The sequence below is a fragment of the Zonotrichia leucophrys genome, chromosome 2 (assembly GCF_028769735.1).
Source record: "Zonotrichia leucophrys gambelii isolate GWCS_2022_RI chromosome 2, RI_Zleu_2.0, whole genome shotgun sequence".
NCBI classification, from domain to species: Eukaryota; Metazoa; Chordata; class Aves; order Passeriformes; family Passerellidae; genus Zonotrichia; species Zonotrichia leucophrys.
Window position 1 is genome coordinate 92084145 of NC_088171.1, and position 27869 is coordinate 92112013.

General features: G+C 35.6%; 1 protein-coding gene across 1 annotated transcript in view; it reads right to left on the reverse strand.

Moving 5' to 3' along the window:
* Positions 1-27869, reverse strand: part of LOC135444271 (dynein axonemal heavy chain 5-like) — a 150911-nt gene that overhangs the window by 100504 nt on the left and 22538 nt on the right. Inside the window, exons 21-42 of the mRNA XM_064705671.1 lie at positions 27219-27370; positions 24880-25087; positions 24138-24225; positions 23903-24026; positions 23625-23788; positions 22396-22488; positions 21066-21269; positions 19182-19262; positions 18694-19098; positions 18431-18549; positions 16836-16972; positions 15638-15800; positions 13121-13232; positions 12633-12761; positions 11085-11284; positions 10828-10981; positions 8316-8582; positions 7990-8118; positions 7375-7590; positions 5640-5786; positions 3886-4058; positions 842-1020 (exon numbers count right to left, since the gene is read on the reverse strand). Coding sequence (XP_064561741.1) covers positions 842-1020; positions 3886-4058; positions 5640-5786; positions 7375-7590; positions 7990-8118; positions 8316-8582; positions 10828-10981; positions 11085-11284; positions 12633-12761; positions 13121-13232; positions 15638-15800; positions 16836-16972; positions 18431-18549; positions 18694-19098; positions 19182-19262; positions 21066-21269; positions 22396-22488; positions 23625-23788; positions 23903-24026; positions 24138-24225; positions 24880-25087; positions 27219-27370 — 3644 coding nt within the window. The remainder of the gene's footprint in view (positions 1-841; positions 1021-3885; positions 4059-5639; positions 5787-7374; positions 7591-7989; positions 8119-8315; positions 8583-10827; positions 10982-11084; positions 11285-12632; positions 12762-13120; positions 13233-15637; positions 15801-16835; positions 16973-18430; positions 18550-18693; positions 19099-19181; positions 19263-21065; positions 21270-22395; positions 22489-23624; positions 23789-23902; positions 24027-24137; positions 24226-24879; positions 25088-27218; positions 27371-27869) is intronic.

Here is a 27869-nt window from a genome sequence, read left to right on the forward strand (position 1 = left end):
CAAGAGGTGCTTCGAGAAACTTGTGACCTTAACTGAAGGTATTCACATGCATAGGTGGTTCAATTTCTAGCTCAGAAACATTCCTCTGCTAAAAAAATCATGGCCAGCTTCACTGGCTTCTTAATTGAAACTAAATATTACCCCCAGGTTATATTTTAGCCTTCAGGAGATATCACAACAGTGAAAATTTTGTTTATGATGCCTTGTGTTATAGTTAAAAGCCCATCACTCACAGAAAATGGTGGTGTTCTGCGGTCTGTCAGTTGATATATAGATACAGCTATATACAACAAAACAGATCATTATAACGACATTTGGAATCACTGATTACTGCTTGAAAAACTAAATTCAAAATTTTGCTAATCATGAAGAGTTAGCAGAGTTTGACCACTGTGGCATTTTCCTGGTTTCTAGTTAAATAAGACACTGCAACACTTTGCATATTTCCCTGCCTTGCACAACATCATTAAGCTTCACATTTGATTGTCTTGCTCGACACAAAAATAGCAAATAATAAATATAAATCCTCTCCACATGGAAGGGGGTAGGATAGAGGCATTAAATAACAGTCAAACAATAGAAAGGATTAAAAAGAAAAAAAGAAAAGAAAACACAGATGGGAAACATCATTGAAGAACATTCCAAAAAAAAAGTACTAGAAAACATGCAGGAAGAAAGGAAGGAAAAATCAAATAAAATCAAATATCAGGTAAAGTTGATGAGTGCCTGGAAATAAGAGGAAACAGAGGTGAAAATGCCCTCCAAATCATTGCTAACTCATTACACTGAAGGGGCAAAAACTTACAACTCTAAAAAGAATAAATAAAAGGTGTTTTCCTGCCTTTATAGATACGACCAAGTCCTCTGTAGTCCATTTGGTCTGAACAATTGAAAACCACAACATACTTTCCCAGGCATTTGCCCATGTCTTTAGTTGTCTCTGTTTTCCCTGTCCCAGCAGGTCCTGCTGGTGCACCACCCATACTCATGCCCAGGGCCTGTGCCAGAGTGATGTAACACCTAAAAACAGAACAAACAGATGTGTGAATCTTTTCCTACCATTAATTACTTGAAATCCAGCAATGCAACCACAACAGATGGATTATCCAGAGCTGGGGAAGGGGGCAGAAATGTATTTCCATGTGGTGAGTCCTCAGTCACCCCCTTGCACACTGTGAAGCTGAGTTACCAGGACCAGCTTTGCTCCACCGGCAGAAAAGCGCTCATCCAAAAGCACAGCCATGACTGCAACAGCCCAGGAAATCCACAGGTCAGTTCTAAATGCTGAATACCAAAATACTGTAGCATTGTGATTTTCTCAGACTATCACACACCCTTCCTCCATTACAGCCTCATTTTCCAGCATCCAGAGCCACTGGATTTCTGCCTTTTCCCCCTCCTTCCATGTTCCCAGAGTACTCATGATGGGCTCTCTGATCTGGCAGTAGGAAGGCACAGAGGCTGGAAGCACCTCCTGCTCTTGACATTTCCATAGCAGCATGCCAAACCACAGCACTGCTGCCAGTCATGTGAGGTCTTTGAGCTCCAGGAGGGTAATGGATGAGAGCATAGATTGTAATGGGCAATGGAGAAAGAGGAGGAATCTGAGTCCTATGACCATCTTCTTCTTCAGCCTCCATCCTGGGCTGAGATCCTCAAGTTTAAGTCTCAGCCTCTCCAGATGATGTGGAGGTTACTGAAGGGTGTAAGGAAGCCTGTTGTTCTAACCTCCAATGCTCAAAAATCACAGCAAACACATCTTAGCACTGTGAAACTCAATAGCTTTATGATATATGTGGGGAGATAAAATGGGCATTGGAAAAAATCCCAAATGATAGCACCTAGTATGACTTCTCAAGAAACCACAGAATACTCATTCTAATACAATAGCAGTAAGAATGCTTTTTCACCTTATTGGTCAGTGACCAGTTAAGAGGCCACCATTTAACACATAAAAAATACCACTCCTAATTATTCTGCTACTGAAAACGAGGTAAGGAAAAACTGAATACACAGCACAAGTTCTATGCTGACCTTTCACTTCATTTTTGGTGTATGCCATGACAGGGACTGTGTCTGATATGATGTGTAGGAGCATTCAATTTTAGTGCTATTATCTTAATGCAATGTACTACCAGCTGTGTGTATTTATCAAGTGCTTAGGGAATCTCTCTGAACATGAAATCATTAGCCAAACAGGACTTGACTCCAAGCTGATTAATGGAACAAAGACACTATTACCTGAAAATTTTCAGAAGAACAGACAATTCCATGCAGCAGTATTATAAATATTAAAATGGAAAAAGCCCACAAGGGGAATAAAATCTGTTGTGCAACCTTGCTTAAGCACATAAGTTTCCCATGCTAACATTAGGAAACATCTCTGTTTCAAATATCCTTTCAACATGTGACAATGGGTAGCCTCCAATCCCTGCAGCTTTGTTTGGCTCTTCCAGGTTTGTCCAAAGACAGATATGTCTGCTCTTTCTGTTGTTGTTGTGGTTATTATTATAATTTAAACTCATTTCAAAGGCTTGTTTTCTTCAATCATGTCATCCTGTGCTGATTTTCAATCTTGTGTGATACAGCACCTTGTATAATCATAATATATCCTCTGTCCAGTTCCAGTCCAGTGCCTGGCTCTGCACAGGACAAACCCAAAAACCACACCACGTGCCTGAAAGCTTGGTCCAAACACTTTTAAACTCTGGCAGGCTTGGTGCCATAACCACTTCCCTGGCTGCATTTTAATTCAGTGAACAAATTTTGAATGACAACATTTTCTTGATACTGGCTCTCCTAGTGGGTAAAAATATTTTCAGTGTGTCAGTGCTGCCATAGCCACTAATCAACTGCATGTGTACTGCTGCAAACAAACTTTTATCTAACATAGGAACAGTAGGGTGCATAAGATAGAATTTGGGAGATGTGTGCTACTTATTAAAAGCCAGGTATCCACATGCAGAGGTTTGGCTCTCTTAAATAGCTCACAGGGAATAATTTTTGTTCAGAAATAGGCAAAAAATCTGAGTTTTCATTTATAAATAAAATCTAGTAGCACAAAGAATGCAAAGACAATTCCAACATTAACTCAAGATGGGGCTTTGAGCAAACTGGTCTAGTGGAAAATGTCCCAGTCCAAGGCAAGGGAGCTGGAACTAGATGATCTTTAAAGCCCCTTCCAATCCAAACCATTCTATAATTCTATAAATGACTGAATAGGCAATAATTTTGACATATGTATCCACATATGAAAAAACAAGTTCTAGCATAGCAAATACATCTGCCCCTGGCCTAGCTGAAGCACCAATCAAGCACTATAGGAAAATAGGCATTTAATGAAGTTTATACTGTGCTGTATAACTAACACCCCAGCAATAAAAACTTCTCCTTGTGATTGCCCTCAGAGTTTTTCTGTATTTGTATTCCTGCAATTCTCCATAGGCCTTGCTTAAAACCATACTGGCACTAGTTATACAATGCCACGTCCTGAGTTACTGCTTTTTCCTACAGGTTGACTTCAAATTAATCACTTGCTGTAATTCCAAATTCTCATGCAACTACTTGCTCATTGAAAGCAGCAATATATTGGTGTTTAGACCGACTCTCTTTAGGCTGGTGAAGTGTATGGGGTTCAGGCATATTTATCTTGAGAACAAGTAAATTTTTTAATGCCCATCACAGGTCATATGGCTCAAGCAAACACCCAAATTCAGCCTGCTTTCAATAGCTGAATATATAAGCACTGGCCTCTGCTGTTCACCAGTGATATTGCAGCATTGTAGAGCAACCTAAGTAATTCTGACTCATTAAAAGAATTAAGTCAAAGGAAATATTAATAAATCTTAGCTCCAATACTATGCATTTCATTCCTTTTACAAATACCTGTCAGTTAAGGGAGTTATAACAAGCCTGTCTGTACAGCCTAAGTATTCATTGCAGTAGGTGAACTCCACATCAGTGATTTTGATAATGCATTTATCCAAGTCTTCAAGGAAATAAAATCGAGATTGTTTTTGCCATTCAAAATCAGATGGAGATTTAATGTTCATACGGACCTATTACGGAAAAGAAAAATCATTAATACAGAAATGAATCAGTAACAAATTAATCTTAAATTCCACACAGAAAAAAATAAGTCTATTTAATATAAATTCATGACCTTGAAGAATGAGCATAGAATCTGTCAGGAGTCAAGGCATCCAGAATTATCTTTTCAAACCTGTCTATGACATGCTCTGAACCTTCTGTCAACTTTGATTTTCCTCTGATTTGGGCACAGAGACTATGAATTGTCTCTTACAGAGATATTGAAAAAACAGTCATGGAAAACATAAAAAATGAACAGTACTGGGTGTCCTGCATGATAACTGCACCATTACTCACAGAAATACTAAATTGTGCACAGTATTTGAATGTGTTGTATAGATGAATGAATGCTTGTTTATTTGGGCTGTATTTTCAGTATGAACTTGCTACACACATATTTAGATTTGTGGTAGTTAATAGATTCATAATTATTGACACTAGATCTCAAAACCACTGGCCTCTTACAGAAAATGTTGCCCTGGTTATTGGCCTTGCAAACACAGTGTAAGGTGAAGTGGAGGCTCTGGAATCTCAGCCACTTCCCTCTCCTTTATCTCAATCACTAAAGGATGTGTTTAGCAGAGAATAGAATAGAATGTTTTAAGAGGGAAGGCTATTACTACATATACCATTTAAAAACCCTTTCCCCAGTTGTGGACTTTCTCCTGACTTTTTATTTTGTATACAAGACCTACAAATTTAAACAATTTTCCATAATTTTATTATAATATGACATTAAATTAATTAAGCAAATAATTATGAAGATAAATTTAAAATTATAGGCAAAGGATAAAACACCATGTTTATCTAAGAAGCCAGCAGTTTTCTTTCTAGATTTCAGTACTTTTCTTTAATGTTTTCTATTTTCTTTACACATGCACTTGATTTTTATCTTCCTAACATATATGCATAAATTAAGCAATCAGTATTGAATTATTGGCCTTTGCATCATTCAAGTGCTTTGGAAGTCATTTTACTTCCATTTTTATAATTATGCTTTCATTATTCAACATACTCATCTAAAGGAAGCCTGATGCAACTCAATTATCAAAAAACCTAAAATATCTGTTATATCTATTCTTGCTATTCTCTTCATATATATGAAGCCTCACTGATTTACCTTTGAATAACTATTACCTTACATCAACACATCGGCTGGATCAGAAACCACAAGATTGACAGGAATACTAAAGGACTAAAGGAAGGGTTTTTATATTTACATTTCAATCAAATAATGCATTAAATCTACAGATTGAGAGGATAGTTTAATTTTTAAAGTCAAACTCTTTTGCTCACGGTGAATTTGTGCATGATGAATATAGACAACCATTTAAAAACCTGAAGTCTAAACCTATGAATACACCTATATAAAAAGTCACCCTTCTCACTGCATCGCATCTATATTAAATCAAACTAAATCTGATATGCTCTATCACAGCAGTAATGTCAGAGCTACTCAAAGAGAATAGATTCTAAGATTTTGTTATAATTTTTTTATATGTGCAAGACCTTCCATACAGGAAATCCCTTGATGGTTTTCCAAAGCTTACCAAATCATCAAAGATATCCTTCTGGTGCACATGAATGGTGATTAACGTTTCATATTTTGTCCGCTCCATTCTTGTCAGATTGTGTGTTGCCATGTCAATCAAATCATTTAAAAGTTCCAAGAACTTCTGATTTGTTGTGTGCATTACCTTTTCCACAAGCAAGAATGATCATATTAATACAAACACCATTTGTTCTTCCAATATTTAGAATTCAAATTATTTTTTTAATTTAAAAATAGCCAGAGTTACAATGTCCATATTCTGCTTTGTATTTTTTTAGGCTTGGAATCCTCCAAATTTGGATTTGGAGGCTGCCTTCTATTCATGCACTCTTACCCAACAGAGTACAATAAGGTTATATCTTGATGAACAGGTCACATTGTAAGACTTTATTCCAAGGCTCTTGCTCCTTTTACTATACATTACATTTTCAGCTGACTGCATCCCTGCATATATTCAAAACCATCAGTCAATTATTTTGAGAAGTATATATCAGCTCAAGCTTTAGGGGGAAGAGGAACCTGAAGATCTGTCACGTCCTTTAACCAGAGGAAGGGGGAAACCTACTATAATTTTAGATGCTGATGCTAAAATAATAATTTATTTTGTAGTAACAGATCTGTTACAAAGTTCCACAAATGCTGTCTATACAATACTGACTTACATAAATAGCATCAGCCTCTGCCAGTGATGTTCACAACAAAAAGCACTGAGATTTACGAAAGAGCAGCTCATTTATACCCCATTCCAAATGTGTGACAGAACAATCACACCAGCTTTCTGTAAATACATGCAGAGCCTAAAACTCACTCAGTTTGCTGAGAAAAAATTGATAAAAACACTGTTAAAACTAACAGAGAATTAAAGAACCTCCCCACCCACCAAACACACACATGCAGTTCAACCCAAAAAACCACAAAAGTTGTTTTCTTGTTAATGCAAAAGAATCTTTATACTTAGTTATTCTACGAACAAGAGGGCACTAAAATCAGGTTTATGGTCTTTTTAAACTTTGAACAATGCAGAAAATGTAGAAGCACATGGTTTTCTCCATAGTCTAAGTCCTTACTTTCATGCAGTATCAAAGTACAGCATGGAATTTGCCCTGCATTTACGTTTATGGTAGGATGTTGCTACTCATTCTTTGTTCAATCTCACTGTCATTAATGGTGGTTTGCAACCCTTTAGCTCACAACCTTTCCTTGTTCTTTCATAGATTCGCTGTTAGGAATGACATCTTATCCATGTGCTTGAGATTAAACCAACACCTCCTGAAACGGATTCTATTCTTCCCCTTCCCTAAAAAAAAGAGCTCATCAGCCAAAGGATGTAATACATTTGGATATAGTACACCAATGTCCACAAAGCACAATTATTTCCCAAATTTCAGGAGCTCTTATTTCTTTCCTAATTTGGTTTTGTGAAAGTAACATGATAAAATTCCCCATATTCCCAAACTAAGAAACTGTCTCTTCCCAAGATGCTTGCCCTAACAAAACAACAGAGAAAATCACAGGATTAGGAACAATTCTAAAGCACATGCTGGGGGAATAATGAGGAGGCGTGACTCCTTAACACATTTTTTATTATTCTGTTTTCCTGGTAGTTTATTTGTTATTCTGGGTAATTAACTAGTACTTTCTGCTTTTTCCTACATGTTACCTTTAAATTTTCACAATATGTACTGTTACAAACAATGATTTTAATAAATCCCCAAAGACTCATTAAATACTACCTTTTTGTCTGTTTTGGTACTGTTCAGTGCCTTCTCTGCATCTCTGGTCCAGATAATTTGAATTCCCAGAAGCCCTATTTGTGCAGGAAACATTGCCTGAAAGTCATACATCTTAAATTCTGAATCGTTAATGGCCATTGACGCCTGTCTAATGATGGTGTGGATTGTTTTCCTAATCCCATTCAGCAGCTGACCTAACCAGAATTCCACATTGCCCTGAAATAAACAAGAAAGTACTTTCAGAGAATCATTTTATGAATAATTCACAAGAAGCAAGAGCTCTATGTGACTTTTTTCACAGCCCTTCGTACTCCCATTTCCATATTTGTTATTCTCTAATCTTTAAAAGATTCTTTCCTCTTTCTGCTCCGCTGCCTTCTAGAGATATGTGATGGATTTGGCACTTCACAGCAGCACTGCTGAGAAAACAGGTAAAGCAATCGTTACAAACTGACACAAATGTTCTGTCCCTGCTACTCCTTGCTCTTGCTGTTCACATTGGGAGGTTTTCATTCAGTTAGTAAAATAATAACATGATGCAATACTGTTGGCCTCTAAAACATAAATCTATTTTAAATCAAGTCATGAAAAAACTGTAATATATACTTTCATTACCTGAGCTAAAACTGGTTCAATAATATTGACCTGCTCTCCTTCTTGAGATTCAAACAATAAAATCTGGTCGTAGTTTTTTTCATTAAATCCCACTCGGTTAACATTGTCAAACAAACTTAACAAATGTGCCTACAACAGAATCAGAAAAAAAGCCTCCATAAAGTGATCTCATATGGCATTCTTACTTTGTCTTTAAATGCTGTATTAGAATACTGCGTAAATCTTTCTATAAGTGAAAGAAATTCTCTCAAATAAACAACAAAATCTGCCAAGGTCTTCACTTAGTGATCTCGACCATAAGAACACTCTTGCTTTATTATTTGTACCTGAATAGTGTGGGAATCAGATGCTTGACCAAGGATTTCCAGAAGAGCAGGGTCAGATACAAAAAAAAATCTTGGAAATATTAACCGCTTTTTTTCCAAATAGCCGGTCAGTGATTTCTGACAGATTTCCAACTGTTCCAGCAAATGTGGTAGCAGCTGTGCCAAAGTCTCATCTCCAACACAGCACTGCACAATGTTTGATGTTTCATGGGCTCTCTGCATAATTCTCTGCCATGATTTATCAATGTTCTGAAATCTTCGGGCTTCCTGAAGTACATGATAAATGCATTAGCTTTTCCTCATGTTTGCCAAATTCTAAAAATTAAGTAATTCTATCAGACAGGGTAACAGTTTAATATTTCCCTTGCTGTTAAAGTCTTCTTTGGAGGACTTATGTATGAATATTAATAGTCATGCTTATTATTGACCAGAGTTCAAATTGCAAGAGAAAGAGTACAATTGGAACAGTTCTGGAAATGTCTTACTTCATGTTGGGCATCAAAATTTTCCACATAAAGGGATTCCAACACACATGAGAAAATTCAAACAGCAGCTTTCTCAGAAATTATAGGCTTCCTAACAGCAATACACAATGTCATGTAAGCTGCTAGTAGCAACACTTGATGAACAAAACCAGTATACACAGTCTGAAGCTGCCCCACTTGTACACTACAAGTGTTGTAAGTGAAGACAAATTCTCAAAGCTGAAAAATAAATATTTTTATACACTGGCTATATTAACATTAAAAACTCTTTCTTCACCTACAACAAATGAAATGTCAATGGAATCATAAATTATCTAAGAGCTAGAGGAGATCTCAAAAGAAGATCCAAAGCAATTCGTCTGTCACGAGGCAGGATCATACCCAAAATATCTCCCTGTCTTGTGTTTAGTGATGCTCAGTGATGGAGATTTAGGAGTCTCTCCAGGCAATTTTTAATACTGGTGACTCTCTTCTAATATCTAAACTAAATCAGATACTGAAAACAAGGGGTTTTCCTTCCTGTTGAGAACAGCCCTTATATTTTAAAAAACTTATCACTTCTGCACTTCAGTTTTTCCTTTTCTTCAAGTCAAACAAGTCTAGTTTGTTGAATCTTTTCTTGTGCCTCATCCTTCCTGGATAGTTCCTCATTCTTGTACCCTCTTCTCTGCTCTCTCAAATTTGTCAGTATGTTTCTTTCACCAAAACCAGATACAATATTTTAGTTATTGGTTATTGATGTTTATGCATTCTACCCTTCTTCATTTTGCACACCAGCAAGCTAAAACACCTTTTTTGGTAATACTATCAGAGACAATGGCAAAAACCTATCTAAATATATGGCAACTACTGTTTTTCCTCTATCCACAAAGCTCCTTGCCCACCCTAAAAATAAATTAGATTTTTCTTTCAATGTGTTTTGCTCCTAACAAATTCACCTTGACTGAACATTATTCATCTTCTTGTTAATTTCCAGATGCTAACAGTTTCTTGTTGCAGTATTCATTACTGCAGAAATTGCAATTAAACTCACTCCTCATTAGTCCTCCACCAAGCTGTTCCTTCTCCTTCATCAAAGACAGTCACTACATTTGTTTTTTTCCAGAATATTGGTTCATGTATCTATCATCCTTGAAAGAAGTAGCTTTAGTACCATTTGTTCATCTGCACAAGCTGCTTATTGATTCTCTGATAAGCCCTAACAACATAAATGTATCTCATGAACAACAACAACAAAAAAATTGTAGTTTAAGCAATTGAGAAAGCTTTATTTAGCTTACAAAATTAATCTTAATTTGTGATATTGTAAGCTTTAATTATAAAATATGTATCCTGAAATAAATTCATACCTAATAATTTCCCAATAATAATGGCTTTGTTTAGTTACACTGTTAGACTGAACTGTGGTCTGTTAGTACTGTATGAAAACTCCTCATTAGGAGACACAACAAAAAGGATGATTTTTTTTCCTGCTATTTCCCTCCTGTTCAGATCATTCCTTAGCTCTTGTGCAGCTGCTACCTTGGAAGGTCATCACTGCCTTTTGAAGAGGTTGCAATGGTTCACACAGATTAGCACATGCACAGCTCCCAGGCCTGGCAGCATCTCTCTGTGGGACTTCATTAAACTGAGCCCTAGCAAGTACAGAATTCAAATGCAAAATCTGTCATTCTATTATTACAGCTTATAGCCTATAAACGCGTGCACAGAGGAAGAAAGGGATATTTGTACATATGGCAAAAGCAATAAATCAGTTTCGTGCCATTAAGTAGTTCTGAGCCCTGTACTAATTCACTAATATTGCACACTGACAGGAACATTTAAACTTGAATTACAAACAATTGTGTTCCTTTAGGTTTCACCAAGTTCTAAGCAATTTAACCAGACAGATCCTAGTTTGGCAAAGCTTCTCCTGAACTGCTCATGCACAGCCCACAAATCTTATATAAGTTATATGAACTGGCAAATAAACTCTGTGATGTGGCTAATCTCCTGGTACAACATATTATTATCATACATCAATATACCTGAGGTAGCTGTTTTGCAATGTCTCCACCAACAAACACAGCTTCAAGGTAAATCCAGAGGTTCTGTACTGTAATCCAGTTTTCAATTATCTCTGCAGTGTTGGTCAGCTTCTGAACCCACTGTTGTATAGTGGACTTAAACGGTGCATTATACCTGCATGAACATGAGTTACAGGGAAGAAGAACCTAAGATGGTAATTGTTTACTCCGAGAGTTGATAAGATTTATACAATATGTACATTTATTAAGTTTTGTACCTGTTGCTCATCAGTGACCCCAGCATCATGAGGCTATCTTCCACCAAAGCTATTTTCTCTGATATATCTGATCCTTTCAGAAGAAGTTCTCCTCGAGATTTGAATTGGCCAAAACTGAAAGTATGAGTACTCCATTCACTGATGATGTGCTTCAATTTTGCTTCAATTTCCTTTTCTTTGACAGCACTGATGCAGATATCCTGTGTAAAATTAAAATAGTAATTTAGATTCATCTAAGACTATTGTAAAGCACACTTATAAAAACTACTAAAATGTATTGGTTTGATCCAGATCTCAGTGTAAGTTCAGGCTAATGAAAATATACATTTAAACACCTCGAAGTTATTATATTTCAAACAAGATTATATTCTAGTACTGCTTGTAACAGGTACATGTAATGGGCTATATCTCATCTTCACTACTGCTAGCATCTTACACACACAAAATTCACTGAGTCATTGAATCTGCAGGAAGAATTTTTCTCTCTGTATGTATTAATATTTGAAATCAAATAAACTGACAAAATGGTTTAAAGAAAATAAAACACTGCCAATCAAAACCAATAAATATTCTGAGAACAGAGTGTAGACTGACAATGTGCCTGTCTGCTGCTTCTTGAAGACAGTGAGGACAGGACTGTCATAAAGCTGGTTATTGCATCAGAGAGAAAGAGAAAAGGATCAAACACTCAGACTGGATCCCAAAATTCTGTTGCAGGTGTAAAGTGTTTCCTGAAGGGTAAGGTGGAACTCCGAACCTTTCATAAGGCTTAAATCCTTGTCCAGGAATTGGGTACAGCAGAGGTTTGATTTCATGGTTTTGCCTTAAAAATGCTCACTTGTGGAACAAGACTAAAGAGGTCACTACTCTAGAAAAAGTACAGATTTAGCTAAGTGACCATGGAACCAAAGTTAGAAACATTTGGGGTTTTACTTCTTTAGTTTTAGCTATGCTTTGTTCTTGTAAAAGCTAACAAGCATGAAGCTAAGGCACTTGCTAGACAACTTCTGTCCCCAAAACAGAGGAGACAATGGCTTTACAGCTTGTGCACATTCCATATGCTTTCTCATCTATCTGTGCTCTTGTGAAGGGTCACTTTTGAAATACAAAACAACTTCATCCTTCTTTAATCCCATATCCTCCTCTTCTACTGTGTTCCAAGGATTTTTAGCAGGATCAGTCTTACATCAACTGTTCTTTCTCTCTGGTTAGACATTTAAAGGGAAGAAAAAATATATAAGAAGGCAGACTTTAAATCAGAAGCATGACAGAATCACACTACTCTTAAAACAAAAGTCCTCCTATGGAAGGATTAGTGTAATACCATCTACATATTTAAATTTTCACCAGAATAAAGGGAAATAAACTAACCATCAGTGCCAACATCAATTACCAAATTCCACTTTTTCAAAGGAATTCTTCAACTGTACCAAATTCTTAATGTTACAAAGCTGACTAGAAACAGGATTTAAAGAGCACCAGATCACAAGTTAATAATTACCAAAAAAAACCACAACCAAACAAAACAAAACAGAAAAGTACACATACCTCAATATCTTCTTTATGTTTTAATAAAGGGGCATCCATTACATTTTTTAAAGTGAAATTTTCAGAGTCAACATCAAAGTGATGCCCAGTTACTTGTGCAATTTTTTCCCAGTGTCTTGACAACATTGCCTAGAAAAGTCCACAGGGATGAGATTTTTAAAAATTGTATTAATTTTAGGTCTAGAATGATCACATATTTTGCACTGCATCTATTAAACAAATAGGAGAGTCTTGACTTCCATTCCACTGAAGGCATTAGCATTTATTCTAATCACTTTTACTTACTTTTACTAATTACTTTCTAATCACAATTACAAAGTCCTTTGGCTTATTTTTCTATAACTAAGTCTAACTAGATTTTTTGCTATAAATACAGCTGCTTTTATCTATCAAAAAGAATTATGGAAATCATCTTGTAGTCATATAACATGGCCTTCAGTAGAGTTTCTCAAGTGTCTCTTATCTCCAAACTATTATGCTGAACATACTTTGTTTTTCATCATTTCAAGCAAAGGACAGCTCTCAGTGAAGTCATCAATTTTTTTTTTTAGGTCTTGAAAAGCTTGCCATTCCTTCAATGCTTTCGGTAACTTTCGGATCCTTTAAAAAGCACAAAAAGAAAGAAGAAATATTTTATTCTTAATATACAATATATTGCCATTTTTCAATGAGTTGACCAGTAGACTGCAAATAAAAATCCAGCTGCAAGCTGGTAATATTATATATGGCTGGTCATTTGTGACTACAGGCATGAAATACTGCTAAAGACAGCACAAATTACACTGGAATGGTTTGGTTTCTATTTCAGTTTGAATTAAAGGAAGGTAATTTCTTGTGCAAACCCATACCTGAAATTAAGTTCCTGCAGTGTCATTGTTTTAGTAAAATTTGAAAATGCATCTCATCTTGTAAAGAGGTAAAATGATTAAACAACATATATTTTCCCAGTAAAATAAAGTACATCCTAAACTAAAACTATTCTGCTTGCAAAGAGGAAAAAACTTCTGTTTCAATCAAACAACTCTTAATTCATACCTGGTTTGTATGAAAGATTTTCAAAGCAAAAATTTCCTTTATGCAAATTTAAAATGAAGAACCTCTTGTACTGTGAACAGTCACAGCTCCTCTCCCTTCTAAACCAGAATTGCCAATTTTCATCTGCCAAAGCTATGGACCAAAGACTGACAGCAGTTCTCTTACAGCTCAGTTCCAGAAACTAAAAACTGCATAAAACCTCCCCATAACGACAAATTCTTTCAAAAAAGTTTTCCATTTTTCACAGCTCAGAATCAGACAGATCTGTCACACAATGCTGGAACATGTGCAAATTCTTCACTGCTTGCTGGTGAGAGGCAGATGAACATATGCATCCTGTCATGGCACTACAATAACTGCTACAGTCTTTCATCTTGAATCTAACAGTAGATAGCATTAAATACACTGGAGAAAAGCTTTGCAGAATGGAAAATTTATACTCTGCCTTGCATCAAGAAGGCTTTAAGGTGCAGTTCCTGGCTACTTCTATCCTGAGGCATAGCAAGTAACATATAATAAACTTGTCTAGGGATGGCTATTGGAAATGGGATCTCTCAGCTTGGTAATAAAAATGGCAATCTTTTAAAAAATTCAAATAACTTTGTCCTTTGTCTTAGTCTCAATAATGTCTTCTAAAAGCAAGTTTCATGAGCTGCATATTATGTTAAAAAACTACTCCATTGATCAGGTTTACATTTTTGTCATAAATTTACTGGACATTCTCTATACACTGTATCACAGTAAAATATAAAGGGAAACTTCTCTCCAACTGTTATTATAAACATTTACAATGCTTTCTAAATATTTCTTCTTATTATTTCTTTCTAATTGGATTTATTTTTTCCTAAAGGGTTTTTTTTTTGTACTTTTCATAATTATAAGTTATCTATTATATTATTATTTTTAAAAGGTAGCAAAACAAAATTACATTAAAGAACAATGCATATCTTTGCAATTAGTCTAAAGCAGTAATTTCACTTCTAACATTTCTGCTTCTTTCTTAACACAGCATATCACCTTAGCTATTTCTGTTATGTTCCTGTATGTTGTTTCAATTTCTCTGCCTTTAAAGAGAATAGCTTGATGCAATAATGTTAGCAAACTGCCAAAAGAAGGATAGCACTGGATTGGACTTTTATTACAATAAAAGCATTTATTACCTATTGGTAGTCACACTGCTCCAAATATAGCTCAACACTTCAGAGAAAAAACAAAAATGTCACACATGAAGTTCAAAGAGAAACACATAAATGAAAACTTTTGTGCATGGCTTCCTCCAGGGTTCTGGAGAAGAAAGCATGAAAAGTCCAACAGACTGTAAAATATAATTAACTACAGAAAAAACTATGATGCAGATTCCAGAATTCTACTGAAATGGGACGATACATTGTCCAAATGCAGTTATGTTTCACATATATTCATTTTTACTACTCTTATTTTTTAAAAAGAGGGTTTTTTTTTTCAAATTAATGACTAAAAGACAGCTCAGTCAGCTTTTTGTGGAAAATATTATTGCTTCAAACTTCATAAATAGGCCCTCAGAATTTAGTGTGGCTATTTATCCTTCTTGAAATAACAATTACAATTTAGACAAATGTGCAGAAGTAAACAATAGGTTCAAAATTCCATGTAATATCATGGACTAAGAATTAATTAGCTGTAAACAAAATCACTAAGAAGGTACTGTATAAAATCAGCTTTAAAGTTATTTATACTTACAACCACCTTGACACAGGTTTGTGCACCTTGTTTATTGCTTGTTTAAGCTACAGCCTACCATGTCAACACACCCCAACAAGGCTCAGGTAACTCACAAACCAGCTGCATATTGCACCACAGGGCAGCTGTGCCCAACACTGAGCACAAGATGGACCAACATTCTTCAGCCTCTTGGAGAAATTTTCACAAGCTGATTAAAAAGCAGAGCTAGAAATACAAATTGCACGTACTTCAACCAAAAACCAACTTACTTGCTTTGAAATTCCAGGAGCTCACTGTTAAGTTTTTCAATATTTAAATCATTCCAAAGCATTTCATTGTATCTGTCAGTACTGGAAGTAACTGTATCATAAAGACTGTAAAGTTTCTGAAGCAAGGTAAGGTCACGTTTAATTCTGTGGAGTTCAGGATACTCTGTTTCAAATTTTAAAATTGGAAATTCATGCGTGTTAATTAGTGTTCATGTCAAATGTATTCATGAACATAAGAATCAATGCATTTCTACTAATGTTATTTAATAAATGAATGAAATCAGACTTGCAGTTTTCTGGATAGTGTCTAGGAAGACAAACTTTTCCACTTATATTATGATTACAACAGATTTTGATGCACAGTAATTGTTTAGATAGCTGATTTTTTTAATTAATATTCTTCTGTAGCAGTAATCTCATAATTGAGGGAAACAATGTTGAAAAGTAGATGAAATGGAAATGAAATACAATATAATTTTAGACAAGAACCTAAATGTCCCCTATGTCAATTTACACTGATTACTTAAGGGGAAGAGTTTGGGGATGATGGTGTGCTTTCAAATTAAATATATAGAATATATTAGATAATAAAAGTATTTAAAATGGACATCCTTAATATAAATGTTTTAGTTACTTTCTCTCATATCTTTTGGAATTCCTAGCAAAATATATTTGAATTACTGCATATGTCCTCAGACAGGAAAATGTACTCAATTTAGTATGCACAAATTAAAGTGCTCATCACACATTCTGCTGTAGTTCACACCACAATCTTCCAAAGGAATTGTGTCTGACTAGGAGGCATAAGGACATTACAGAGCAGTTGCATAGCCCAAGGGAATTCATTATGCAACTGGAGCAGGGACAATTTGAGTACTTTGGCAACATGTTTCCCAAATTTGTACAGGGCAGAATACTGGCAGGAGATGTGCTTAGCTCTGAAGAGAAAAAGCAAGAGAGCTAAGCATGGGTACCCTGAGACACACAGAGCAGTGCAGTATTTTTCCACCTGATGCTCATGTATGTGCCCACTGAGAGCCAGTTGCTTTTCATAGGAAAGACTATAATAACTTACTAGAAGGAGATTTGTCTGCAATGAATTTTTCTACAATTTTTCTAAATCTTCATTAATTTAGCAGCAATAATGAGAAAAGCTTAATAGCCTAGAAACAGGTACCCTTATCCCCTGAGAAACTACCTGTGATGGGAAGACCAAATAATTCCTCCCCACTAGAAAGAGAGAGATACTTCCTCCACAGTTGATCAAATTTAGCTTGAAAGATCTGTAATCTGTCACTTGCTTCATGGGGAGGAATATTGTCCTCACTGGGACCCCTGTAAAAACCAAAAAACATTCAGTGAATTTGCCAATCATACACGCTTCACAAAGAAGCACAACAGAACCCAAACTGTACTTACTGAACATAATGTAATATTTTTAACATTTATATGGTAAATTTTCACAAGACACTAATAGAAAAATGCATCACTTATTCAGCGTACCAAGATTACATATTCAGTAGTCCCTGAAAGAAAACCCAATTTCTTTTCCAATAAAAAAATTCATCTATGTTACCATACATCTTACAAACAGCTAAAGATCTGCAACTATTTTATCTTTGTTACTTCCTGTTTCTTCTGTGAAACAAATTTTAATAATTATTTTCATTTCTATTTTAAAACGGGGAAGATAGCAGATACATAAATCAGGAGTGAAAATTGTGTAGCTGGCACGAGAACCATAATTAAGTAGTCACAAAAATATCAGAAAAAAAAACATTTTGCCTAATGAGCACATCTCAGGACTGTGTTTCCTGCAGTCCCAGTTCTGCAAATCCCAGTTTTCACACCTGGGACCACTTCTTGGCCATATCATAATATTTTGGGATGGGAATTCTGTCATCCTCTGTTGTGCCATGGTTATTTCTAGAAAGAAATTCAGGCAGATGGGCAGAAGGCAGAGCAGGCTGGCTGCTTGGCAAGGGAAATAGGACCAGGACATGAAAGCAGAAACAGAGTCAGCAAAAGCAGCCAAGGCATGATCCCACAGAACCTGAGCAGGAAAATCAGGGCCCTCAGGGTGGTAATCAGGTTCCAGTGATAGTCCAGGTCTTTAGCCAAGTCCACAATAATTACACAGGACTAAGGTCAAGCAGGGAAGGTGAGTCAGTAAAGCAGGGTATGGGGCAGGTCTAGGGAAGGTAACCAGGATGAGACACAGTCCAGTGGGAACCAGGCTGCTCTGCGGTCACCAAAGGAGGAGGGATGCCCTCAAAGGTCAGGTATTGTCCTAGAGCCATAATGGATCAAGCCAAATCCTGTCTCTCTTTCTTTGCTACTGTAGGAGGATCCAACGAACCACAATTTACATCTTCAAAAGTGATAAAGTAAGTTTAAAACAGTGAATTTACAAATATTGAGAATTGGTATCTCCAGTCACATCCAAGACACTGTTTTAATATTTACTGTTAAATATCCCTCAAAGAGATTTATTAAGACCCCAAAAAAAACCATTACATTTTAATCTGGATTGAGAATGTGATTTTTTTTCCCCCTACAATCTATAAGCCCTTATGGACTATCACTGACTCTAGCACTGAAATTACAGGAACGAATCTTTGACAGTAAGACTGTCAAAGCTGCCCACCTTATATAATTCTGAAATTAGGCCTTTTTTCAGGTGTAATATATACAGTGATGCTGTGTTGTGTTTATTTTCTGAAGCCCTTTAGATATAATATTTTCAAACAATCACTAATGAAGCATAATTGTATCACAATACAGGTCACTTACTTTTCATCATATTCTTTATAAAATCCTGCAGTGCCAATTTGGAATTTCTGAACATCTCTCAGTAAATCTGTTTTCATGACTGGCTGTACTTTCAGCAGCAAGTCCTCAACCTGTTGTGCCTATATGCAGACAAAGAGAAAAAAACAGGTAGAAAAGAATGAATGTGGGAAATCAAAAAATTAATTAGGTAAATAGGTTTATTCTATCACTTCAATATTAAGAGAGCTGATATAATTATTTGAGAAATAACATAACTACAATACCTGTGTGTTTAGGTTCTTCCAGGCATAGGCCAATCCATCACCTCTTTCTGTATTTTCATCTTGAAAGAGCAGATTGTATTTATGAAGCACAGAATAAGATTCTTCTATGTGTCCAACTGTCATGTCAATTTTAATCTCATTCTCTCGGATCTCCCTCAGTGCTTCCATTGCTTCCCGTACATCATCAAGGTCCTGGATAGGTCTGCTTAACCTCTTGCTAACATTTTCAATGAATGAATAAATTTCACCCACATCTGTGGCAGACTTTTTATTTAAAGCTAATCCAAATGTTCTTTGTCCTGAGCGGCATTCCTGAATTAAAGCTATTTTCAATGACTCTGTTGCAACTTCCAGTGATTGCAGTGCACAATGATTGGGCAGTTCTCTGATTTGCATCTCTAATTGCTAAGAAAAATACAAGTGTTCAGCATTTAATTTCACTGAAATTTATCTGAACAGTTCATTTTTACTAAAGATAAAATACTTACAGAAAAGTATCTGATTTGAGATTGGAATTCAGCCATCGTTGGTTTAGTATCTATAAATTCCTTCACTTTTTCTTCTGGATCCTACTTAAAAGAAGTTTATTTTAATGAATATTTAGCATTGGTATTATAATAACTTACTGGGCACCCAGCTGCCTGATGTATTGTACAAACACAAAATGTTCCCTCTCTAAAAGGACTTGAGATATAAGCATTAATTGGTATAAGCACAAATTATTTTACTTGAACTGTCTTTCCTGTCTCTTATTTTTTGCATAGTACTCTTTAAAGAACTTGAAATCTGTAACCCAGAAACTGACACAGGTCACAATATCCCTTATCCATCCAAATGTTACTACAGGATTTACAATGTAGGTGCTAAAATTTTTTGGGAAATATTTTCTAGTCTTCCTTCTGTCTGTAACCCCACGAAAGCAGTTCACATCTTCTAACAAGTATTTAAATGGGAGGAATTGCACTCAGTTATCTTCACTTTTCCTGAAACAGCATTGTTAAATTGCAGTTTCTAGGTGCAGATGGCCTCCTGGCCATTTGAAGAAAACAGTTTGGCAGGGAAGGTTGGATCTAAGGGGAGAGAGGGCATTTAGCTTCTTGAAAATTGTTTCTAGGCAATAGAGCATTGAGCATCCTTCCTTTTCACAAGATAGGCCAGTCTCTGCAGAGGTGAGAAATCAGTGTCACCAGCTCAACAAATGTGCAAGATTCTTTGTTCAATTACAAACAAATGATCTTCACCCCTCCCAGTGATATTCCCCTGCAGTCTGCACTGAGATCCCTGAGAATCTGTTTGCACCTCTACGACCAACAGAGATTGTAAAGGCTGGGGAACAGTGACAACTCCTGAGGAATTTTAACTTAAAGAACCAGATTAATTAATTATTTTAGAAGGTTTTAGTAAAAAAGAAACATCATTCTTCTGCATCACCCAATCTGATTGTGTCTGTCTGGGTGAAATGACATGCTACCAACATGTTCTTAGCTCAAACAGTATCTCAACCAAACTGAGCATTAAGCTTTGGAACTTCAGAAGCCACAAAAAGGTGAAAAAGCCCTCTCTCAGGCCAGACAGAAGAGTCAGCTGTGAGAATGAGGTCACTTAAGGGTTTGTTTAGGAAGGAAAAGTTAAAAATAGTGAGCAAAGATAAGATTACTCCTGTTTTGATTACTTATTTCTTGGCCTTCCTAAAGCACCTCTGATAGGTGAGACCAGTAGTTGTCCATTCACAGAGCTGAATTTCACCAGTCAGAATGTTTTATTTCATTATGAATCTCTTGACAAAATACTCCTTAGAGCTTTACCATTCATGTGACTGGACCCACTTCCTAATGAAGATAACTCCATTAGCCCAGATTCACTTCAGCTTTTGAACTTTCATTGCTGAAAGATTTCCTAGATAGAAGTTATCTTTTTGCATGTCTGTGTGTGTGTGTGTGTGTGTGTGTGTGTGTGAAGAAATAGAAAAATATCGTTCAGCAGTGGTTGCTTGAGAAGAACTACTCAGTTTAATATTCAGGAATAGCTTTGTAGTCTCCAATATCTATGAGATTCTGCTCAACTACTGTTTTTCATAACACCTGCAGACAAGATGCTGTGAGAAAGATGGATAAAGTATATGAAAGCATAACTTGTTTATGCTCCAAAATTCCTTCACTTACTTCTGCTTTCTTTCTTAGATGCTTTAATTGTAAAGTTTTCTAAGTTCTGGTCAACACAAGAGCAGACAGGAATTATGGAAGTATGGATTCTACCATGAAACCAATGCTTCCTACTGAGCACAGGCTCCTTAGGCAACCAACAACCTTCTTTTTTTAAATGTATTTAGATTTAACAACACAGCAACATATTATATTGCGCTTGGAGTTAACCTTGTTCCAGATGTCCGAAAATTCAGAAAAGGTCTTCAGAAGAACCAGGGCATCAGTTTTAAGAGCCAAAATAATTGTACTTAGTTGGATCACCACTTTGTTTACATCCTTGTGTTCAACGATCTGCTTGTCTAAAGGTTTCAGTGCCACCATCCTGGTGAGTTTGCTCTCATCACCTGACTCTAAAGCAACAGCTTGTTCAACCTGGTATGAATTAAACAAGAAAAAAAAAAAAGTCCACTAGTTTGTTTGGGATTTCATTTTTTATTTTTAAATTACAGAATATGCAATGAGGCTAAAATAATAAGTACTTCTTAGAACAGACAAAAAGTGCAGAGAAACATCCACAGGGAGACTCCCTGTTCTCAGCTTGAATTTTTACAGAGCTATAGTTCTAGTGCTAAAGCTGATTTTATAAACAATTGTCATGCAGAGCTCTGTATTAATAATTTCTGAATTACATCAGTCAAACATGCACCATATACAAGTACAATTGTGCTGTTTTCTCCTCCTACACATCTGCTAAAGTCCTTCTACCTTCTTTAGTGTAGAATTACAATCTATACCCATTCTTGGCCATAGAAAGTCCTGGAGGCAGTGAAGAGTTGGATGCTTGGAAATAAGATAACATTCTGCTTAACAGAACAGAGTTCAGTCAACTCTCTCCTAGCTCGTTTTTTTTAAATCTTAATTATTATTTATTTTCAGGACTTGAATGTGGGTTTTTTCACTGAAAAGAGTTGATCTGCTTTTCATGTCATATCAACAAAAGAAAAAATTTTTACAAAGACACTTTTCAGCACAGATCTTCATACATTTGTATTTTGTTCTCAGGTGAGACAATTAAGCGCACATGATTACCAGTACTGTGCATTCATGTCCTTCAACAAATTTCAGTTACTATCTAAACCTCAGACCTTCCCAAGGTTTTAGTACTAATTTTGATGCCAGTTAAAATATTTGTACTGTATTAACTGTAGTATTATAGGTGTCATATGAAGGCTTGCAGTTTAACTTTAGAGTTTCACCTGGGAAAAGTGATAATAATTTATATTCAGCTGGTAGAACTTACACATAATGTTTGTTCTACACTATCATCATTATATCTGAACAGTCTATTTAAAATATTTTTTAAAGCAACTTTTTATTTTAATATTAGAAACTACCAAACATAAGATGTTTTATTAATTGGCATAGAAATTAAAAACTAGGCTTTCACTTAACACTAAGATCCACCAGGTAACAAGTCAAAGTATTGGTACAGAATATAATCTTAAGAAATGCTAAGCAAAGTACCAAATTTTTTAAATAATCAAAGTAAAATACTCACCTGCTGCTGTTTATGATGGAAGTAAGCAAATTTCCATAGGGGAATATCTTTGGCTACTGATAGAATGATATTTACTGCTTTGTTTACAGCACTCTGAAAAAAATGAAACATTCATCTTGAGCTCACAGAGATATTACGTGGGTGGGGGATGATCATCCAAACAATACCAAGGCTGAAAAATTGTACCTCTGTCTTTAAAGGAAATACTCTAAGAAGCATGACATAGGATCACCCAAAAAACACATTTTATAAGGGGAAAGAGTACTCCATAAAGTTTTATTACAGTTCTTCCAAGTTTATGTGGTTTTCAAGCAAAAGAGACCTTTATGAACAGTAATCATCAATCATTGGGCATTATAATTTAGTTCAAGTACTATTTCCCTTTAAACTGCTTATAAACATTGCTATGTGTTTTAATAATGGTTTTCATGTTCACAGCAGAATGCTTGCTTGAATACATTTGTCTGAATTTGTGATGGTATAGTCTGTAATCTATATAGGCGGCTACAGAAATTATCAGATTACTTCCTCTATGCGTGGTATTTTAAAATCACACTTTGTGGCCTAATTTCTTACTGACAACACCATTAAGGCTGCACATGAAACTTGAGAAATAACTCAGCCACTGATCTTGACAGTCACTATGTTAAATAAAAAGTCCAGAAATCAACACCATGAACAACTAATAGTCTGAATAATTTCAGACATCATAGGATATTGCACATATGTGTGTAAAAGTTTTGCTAAACTAGTGTAAGTTTAAAAGAGTGTTTACATTTTTTCAGTTTAGGGATTTAGGCTGGTAATATTTTTCTTTACATTTCACTACTGCTGAATTTATGAATGATACTTTAAACTGACTTTAAATTCTGAAAGAGTTAAAAGAGACTAGAAAGTAAGGCTGTACTGATGGCATTCATTTTTACTTTTTCACTCATTTTGAAATGTTTGCCTCTAAGTAGAGATTTGTGAATTACTCAGTTACTGAGCTTTGATAGAAACAGTTCCTTCTAATAGCCTGTATAACAAACCTGATCTGTGGTTCCATGCCCTTAGTACCCACTGTCATCATGAACTCAAGTGGCTTTTTACCTTTCCTTCTCCTTCCTTTTAGTTCTTATACCTGCCCATATAAACCTGCACTCTTAAAACTTGCACATACTGCTTTAAAACAATGCATTTATAAATGTTTTCTTGTAGATGACTGAGATGTCAAATTATTTTGTTACCTGAATATCTTCAAGACTTGGTCTCAAGACAATATTTGGAATAGCCAGATGAATTTCAGTTCTGAGCCAAGGAACCCTGTGTGCCTCTGCAAACTTAGTTGTCTGATACCTGGAGTCAATAACATGCAGTCGATGTCTTAAGGACTCCAAAGAAATCTTTGTGCCTAAATAAATGTAATATTTAAGTGAGAAATTTTTTTTACTACAATAAGCTTGGGGGGAAAAAAAATTAAAGTTTTATTTTAAAAATTCAACATATCTGAAAAAACCAGACTCACATCTGATCAAAGAGTCAGTATTTTTCTGACAAAGTTGTCCCATCAGGTTATAGCAGCTACAGGACACGCATTCCTGGCAGCGTGTTTTCTGTTTCATGTCAAGATGTGTACAGGCAAAGGAATCCTGAACAGTGAAAGGGAAATTTTTGGGTAAATAACCAGATTATCCAGCATATAAATGAAATATCAAATATCTGACTAGACTGCTTTTCATTTTACACTGTAGAGGTCTTACCTCTAGAGTTGTTCCAGCATCTGCTTTCAGACTGTGCTTGAGAATATCTATAAGCTCGTACGCAGAGCATTCCACTTGTTGGCTCTGCCTACAAAACAACTTTACAGTCACCCATAGGGAATCAAACATAAAGAATACCCTTTGTTATTTCCCAGGCACACACCCCTTGTCCCACTGCACTTGTGTGCAGGGAAATGCCCTTTCAATGCTTTTTTCTGTTTGCTCCTATTCCTTGGGCATGTAGAGAGTTTAAAACTTACTAACTAACATCAAACCCATTTGTCAGATCCTATTATATCTGATTCAACTGGACTCCATAATAATTTCGTTTAAAAAAAGTTTTTTCCAGCTATAGCTAATAAAACAGGTTTATCATGATGAGACAGTAAGATAATCTGAAATCAGAATGATTAAAATAAAAACAAAATAAGTATTAAGAAACATGTGGATGAGAATTCAGGTCCTATCCATCTTCATTTTTCTTGCTATTTATTAGAATGCTATGAGAAAAAATGTAAGAAAGGCTAAATGAATACTAAATGTCAATACTATGCTATTTCACAACTGCTGTGCTCAAGAGACTTTGGAGTTTTTCCCCTGCATACTAAGACTATCACTTTTCTCTACACTAGTACTCTGTTACAATAACATTTTGAAAGTAAAACCTCTATGCATACAAAAGTAGTAAGTAAATAAACCCTCCCAAAAATGGCCTTCAAGCCTGTGCAATTAAGAAACCTACTGAGACAGTTTGGGAGCAGTAGAGGCAGCAAGCTTTTCTATCTGTTCCAAGAAAGAAGTCACATCTGTAGGTTCATCTTCTGGCAAAACTATCAGAGCAGTGTTTGACATGTCCTTCAGAATTCTTTCAATTCTGCATTCCAGGGTATCAGATGCTGCTTTGACTACATAGTCCAACTCCCTCAGGGTACTGTAAACATTCTGAATAACTAAACAAGGATAAAAAAATGAAAACAAATCAATGCAGAACACAGACCTCCTAAGTCTCATCTCCCCTTCCTCCAATCCACTCCTGCCTTCCCCCAGGTTTTACAATAAAATGAGGATATAATGGCAATGAAATATGAAATGAAGGCCTGAAACATGATGGACTTGCTGTATATTTTCCTCTTTATATTAAAACATCTCATAATAAGCAGAACAATATTCTTTAAAATATCACTTATTTTTGGTAATAACATTGTAATGAAAAGGATCAACAAAACAGAACAGAAAACACAAAGGATGCCAGTGCCCAAAAATTATTTTGTTCCTCCCACATATATGCATAGCAGACTTCACCATTGCAATTAACTTATAAATGAAATTACTAAAATTCCCCCAGCCAAGACTTAGATTTCTTCTTCCATCTGTATGACCTAATTTACTTTGGAAACAGATAAACTTATTGCTTTAACAAATGTGTTTATTAAACTAAAGATAAAATTAACTGCTTCTGCTGTTTCTGAATAGACTGGAAAAATTCTTCCCCTTTCATACTTCCATTGCAAAATAGAAAGAAATACAGCACCTTATGTCCTTTGTCACTATTATTACCATAACATTTTATATATATAAATATATATATATGTAAACTTCTACTATATGTAGATAGAAATCACTAAAAATCTAAGGCACAGCAGTGTGACAGGACTGTCCAAGTGCTGATGTTTTAAGTGGGAAATGTCATTTCTTGCTGCAAGGAAGTTAATGATGGAACTTGACTTTTTTTATTGTCTAAAATGGAAAAGCAGTCAAACGAATTCCTTGGATTCTTTGTTTTTTTAAATATATAAATTTAGTAGCCCTAAATCTATTTTTCTGCTGTGTCTCCTCAGTTTTAGTCTAGAAGGCAACTATGGACTCCTATATTTCTAGATGGAGTTCTCTTAGATGGAAAAAAGACACATAAGACATTAAGCTTGAGTTCAGCACATCACTGGCAGGTAAAGAGCTATTTTGTGTACACCAAACCAGGGGCTAATTTGTAGGTGTCCAACACACATTTTGGGCATATCAGACATTGCCCATTTTTAAAAAGACACGGTGCATACACTCTAGAAAAGAATTCCCTTCTAGGTGTCACTGCATTTCAGCTGCAGCAGCAGCAGGAAAAGCCCAGATTAAAACAGCCCTGTGTTACATCTAAATTGTTCAACAGGGACAGTTTCCACCAGAACCAATGGTGATACAAATAACCATTACAACCTGAATTATACCTATTTAGATACTCAAAGCGGTTCAGAGAGTACCTAAATGAATGAATAAATAAATAAATACTATTGTAAGGACCTTCCTTATCATGTGTTACTAAAAATGCAAAACATTAAAACACAAAAATTCATTTTAGAGCTATAAAACAAATACAAAAAAACCCTTGCCATTTGGTTCTTGTTCTCTGGTCAGGCAAAGGCCAAGTAAAGCTGAAAGGTCACCAGCCCTGCCTTAAGCATTGGTCAGAGCCCTGTGCACCAGCGCCACATGGCAAAGTCATAAATAAACAGTTGCACAAACCTGTGCCACACTGCACTTTCAGATTTATATTGCTCCTGTTTATATTGCTGCTATTCCTTTTGAAGAAGGGAAAGCCTAACATCAATCAACCTCAACTGAAAAGCTAATTTACAAGCATGAGTTACTGTTTTCTCATGAAACTGCAACATGAAAGTCTTGGTGATGGTTTTATATATGCCCATTTCAATGACATTTTACAACAGTTAATCAATTTTATGCTGTATTTGATAGGGTTAAGGTTGTGTCTTACTGGTTGTGTGGAAAATCTCAATGCCTAATAAAAGTTTTCTTGGAAAAAAAATAGTATTTGGGAAAAAATCTCCAACCTTGACTTCAGACATGCCACTTTTAGAATGTTCAGCATAAATTCTGAAGAGGGTTTTTATAGAAAAGATATTATTAAAATACTCCTATTCATTATCTTGTCTCACACTCTTGTAACCGTTGGGCTAAAATTATCCACCTAAAGTGAAAAGATCAGTCCACAAACACATTTTTCACAGAGAAGTAAAAATAAATGCAGGCACCTCACAGTGTGAATGGTTCACCACTTCTCCTATTACCTACATTTATTGATGTTCAAAGAAGTCCAGGACAGCTGCATCAGGCCTGGGGTAAAGGCATCCTCAATTTGTCCTATCCATGGCTTCATCAGTGGCTTCAGCACAACAGGGATCCTATTCAGGTGTTCCTTGTAACTGATCAACAGGTTCTGGAGTCTGAAAGACGTGATCACACTCACAATGTGCTTAATTCAGATGTTTGGAACACAGAATTTTGAACACATTTTCTGTTAATAAGGTTTGCAAATTCTGATCCCATCTTAAAAATAAGAACTTCCCAGCTCTTCCTAACTCCAACCAGGCCTCTTTGCCTTACCAAAAGCAGAACCAGACTGAAGAAATAAGTACCTCCAGCAAAGTGACTGTGATTAACTGACAGAATTTTTCTCCCAAGAAAAATTATTTACAATTTAAAAAAAAAATTGAAACAGAAAATTGAAAACATGGCTTTTTTGTTTACATTTTTCCATCTCACAAGACATGGCAAGAAATTACATTGTTTATAAGAAAATCTACATACAAACCACTTAGAATCACAGATTCCAAAGAAAATTAGTCCAAATTCTAAAACAAGGCATATCAATGCAGTTCCATGAAAATGAAGCTACACAAAGAAACTGCATAAACAAGAATTAGATGCAAATATAATTCAAAG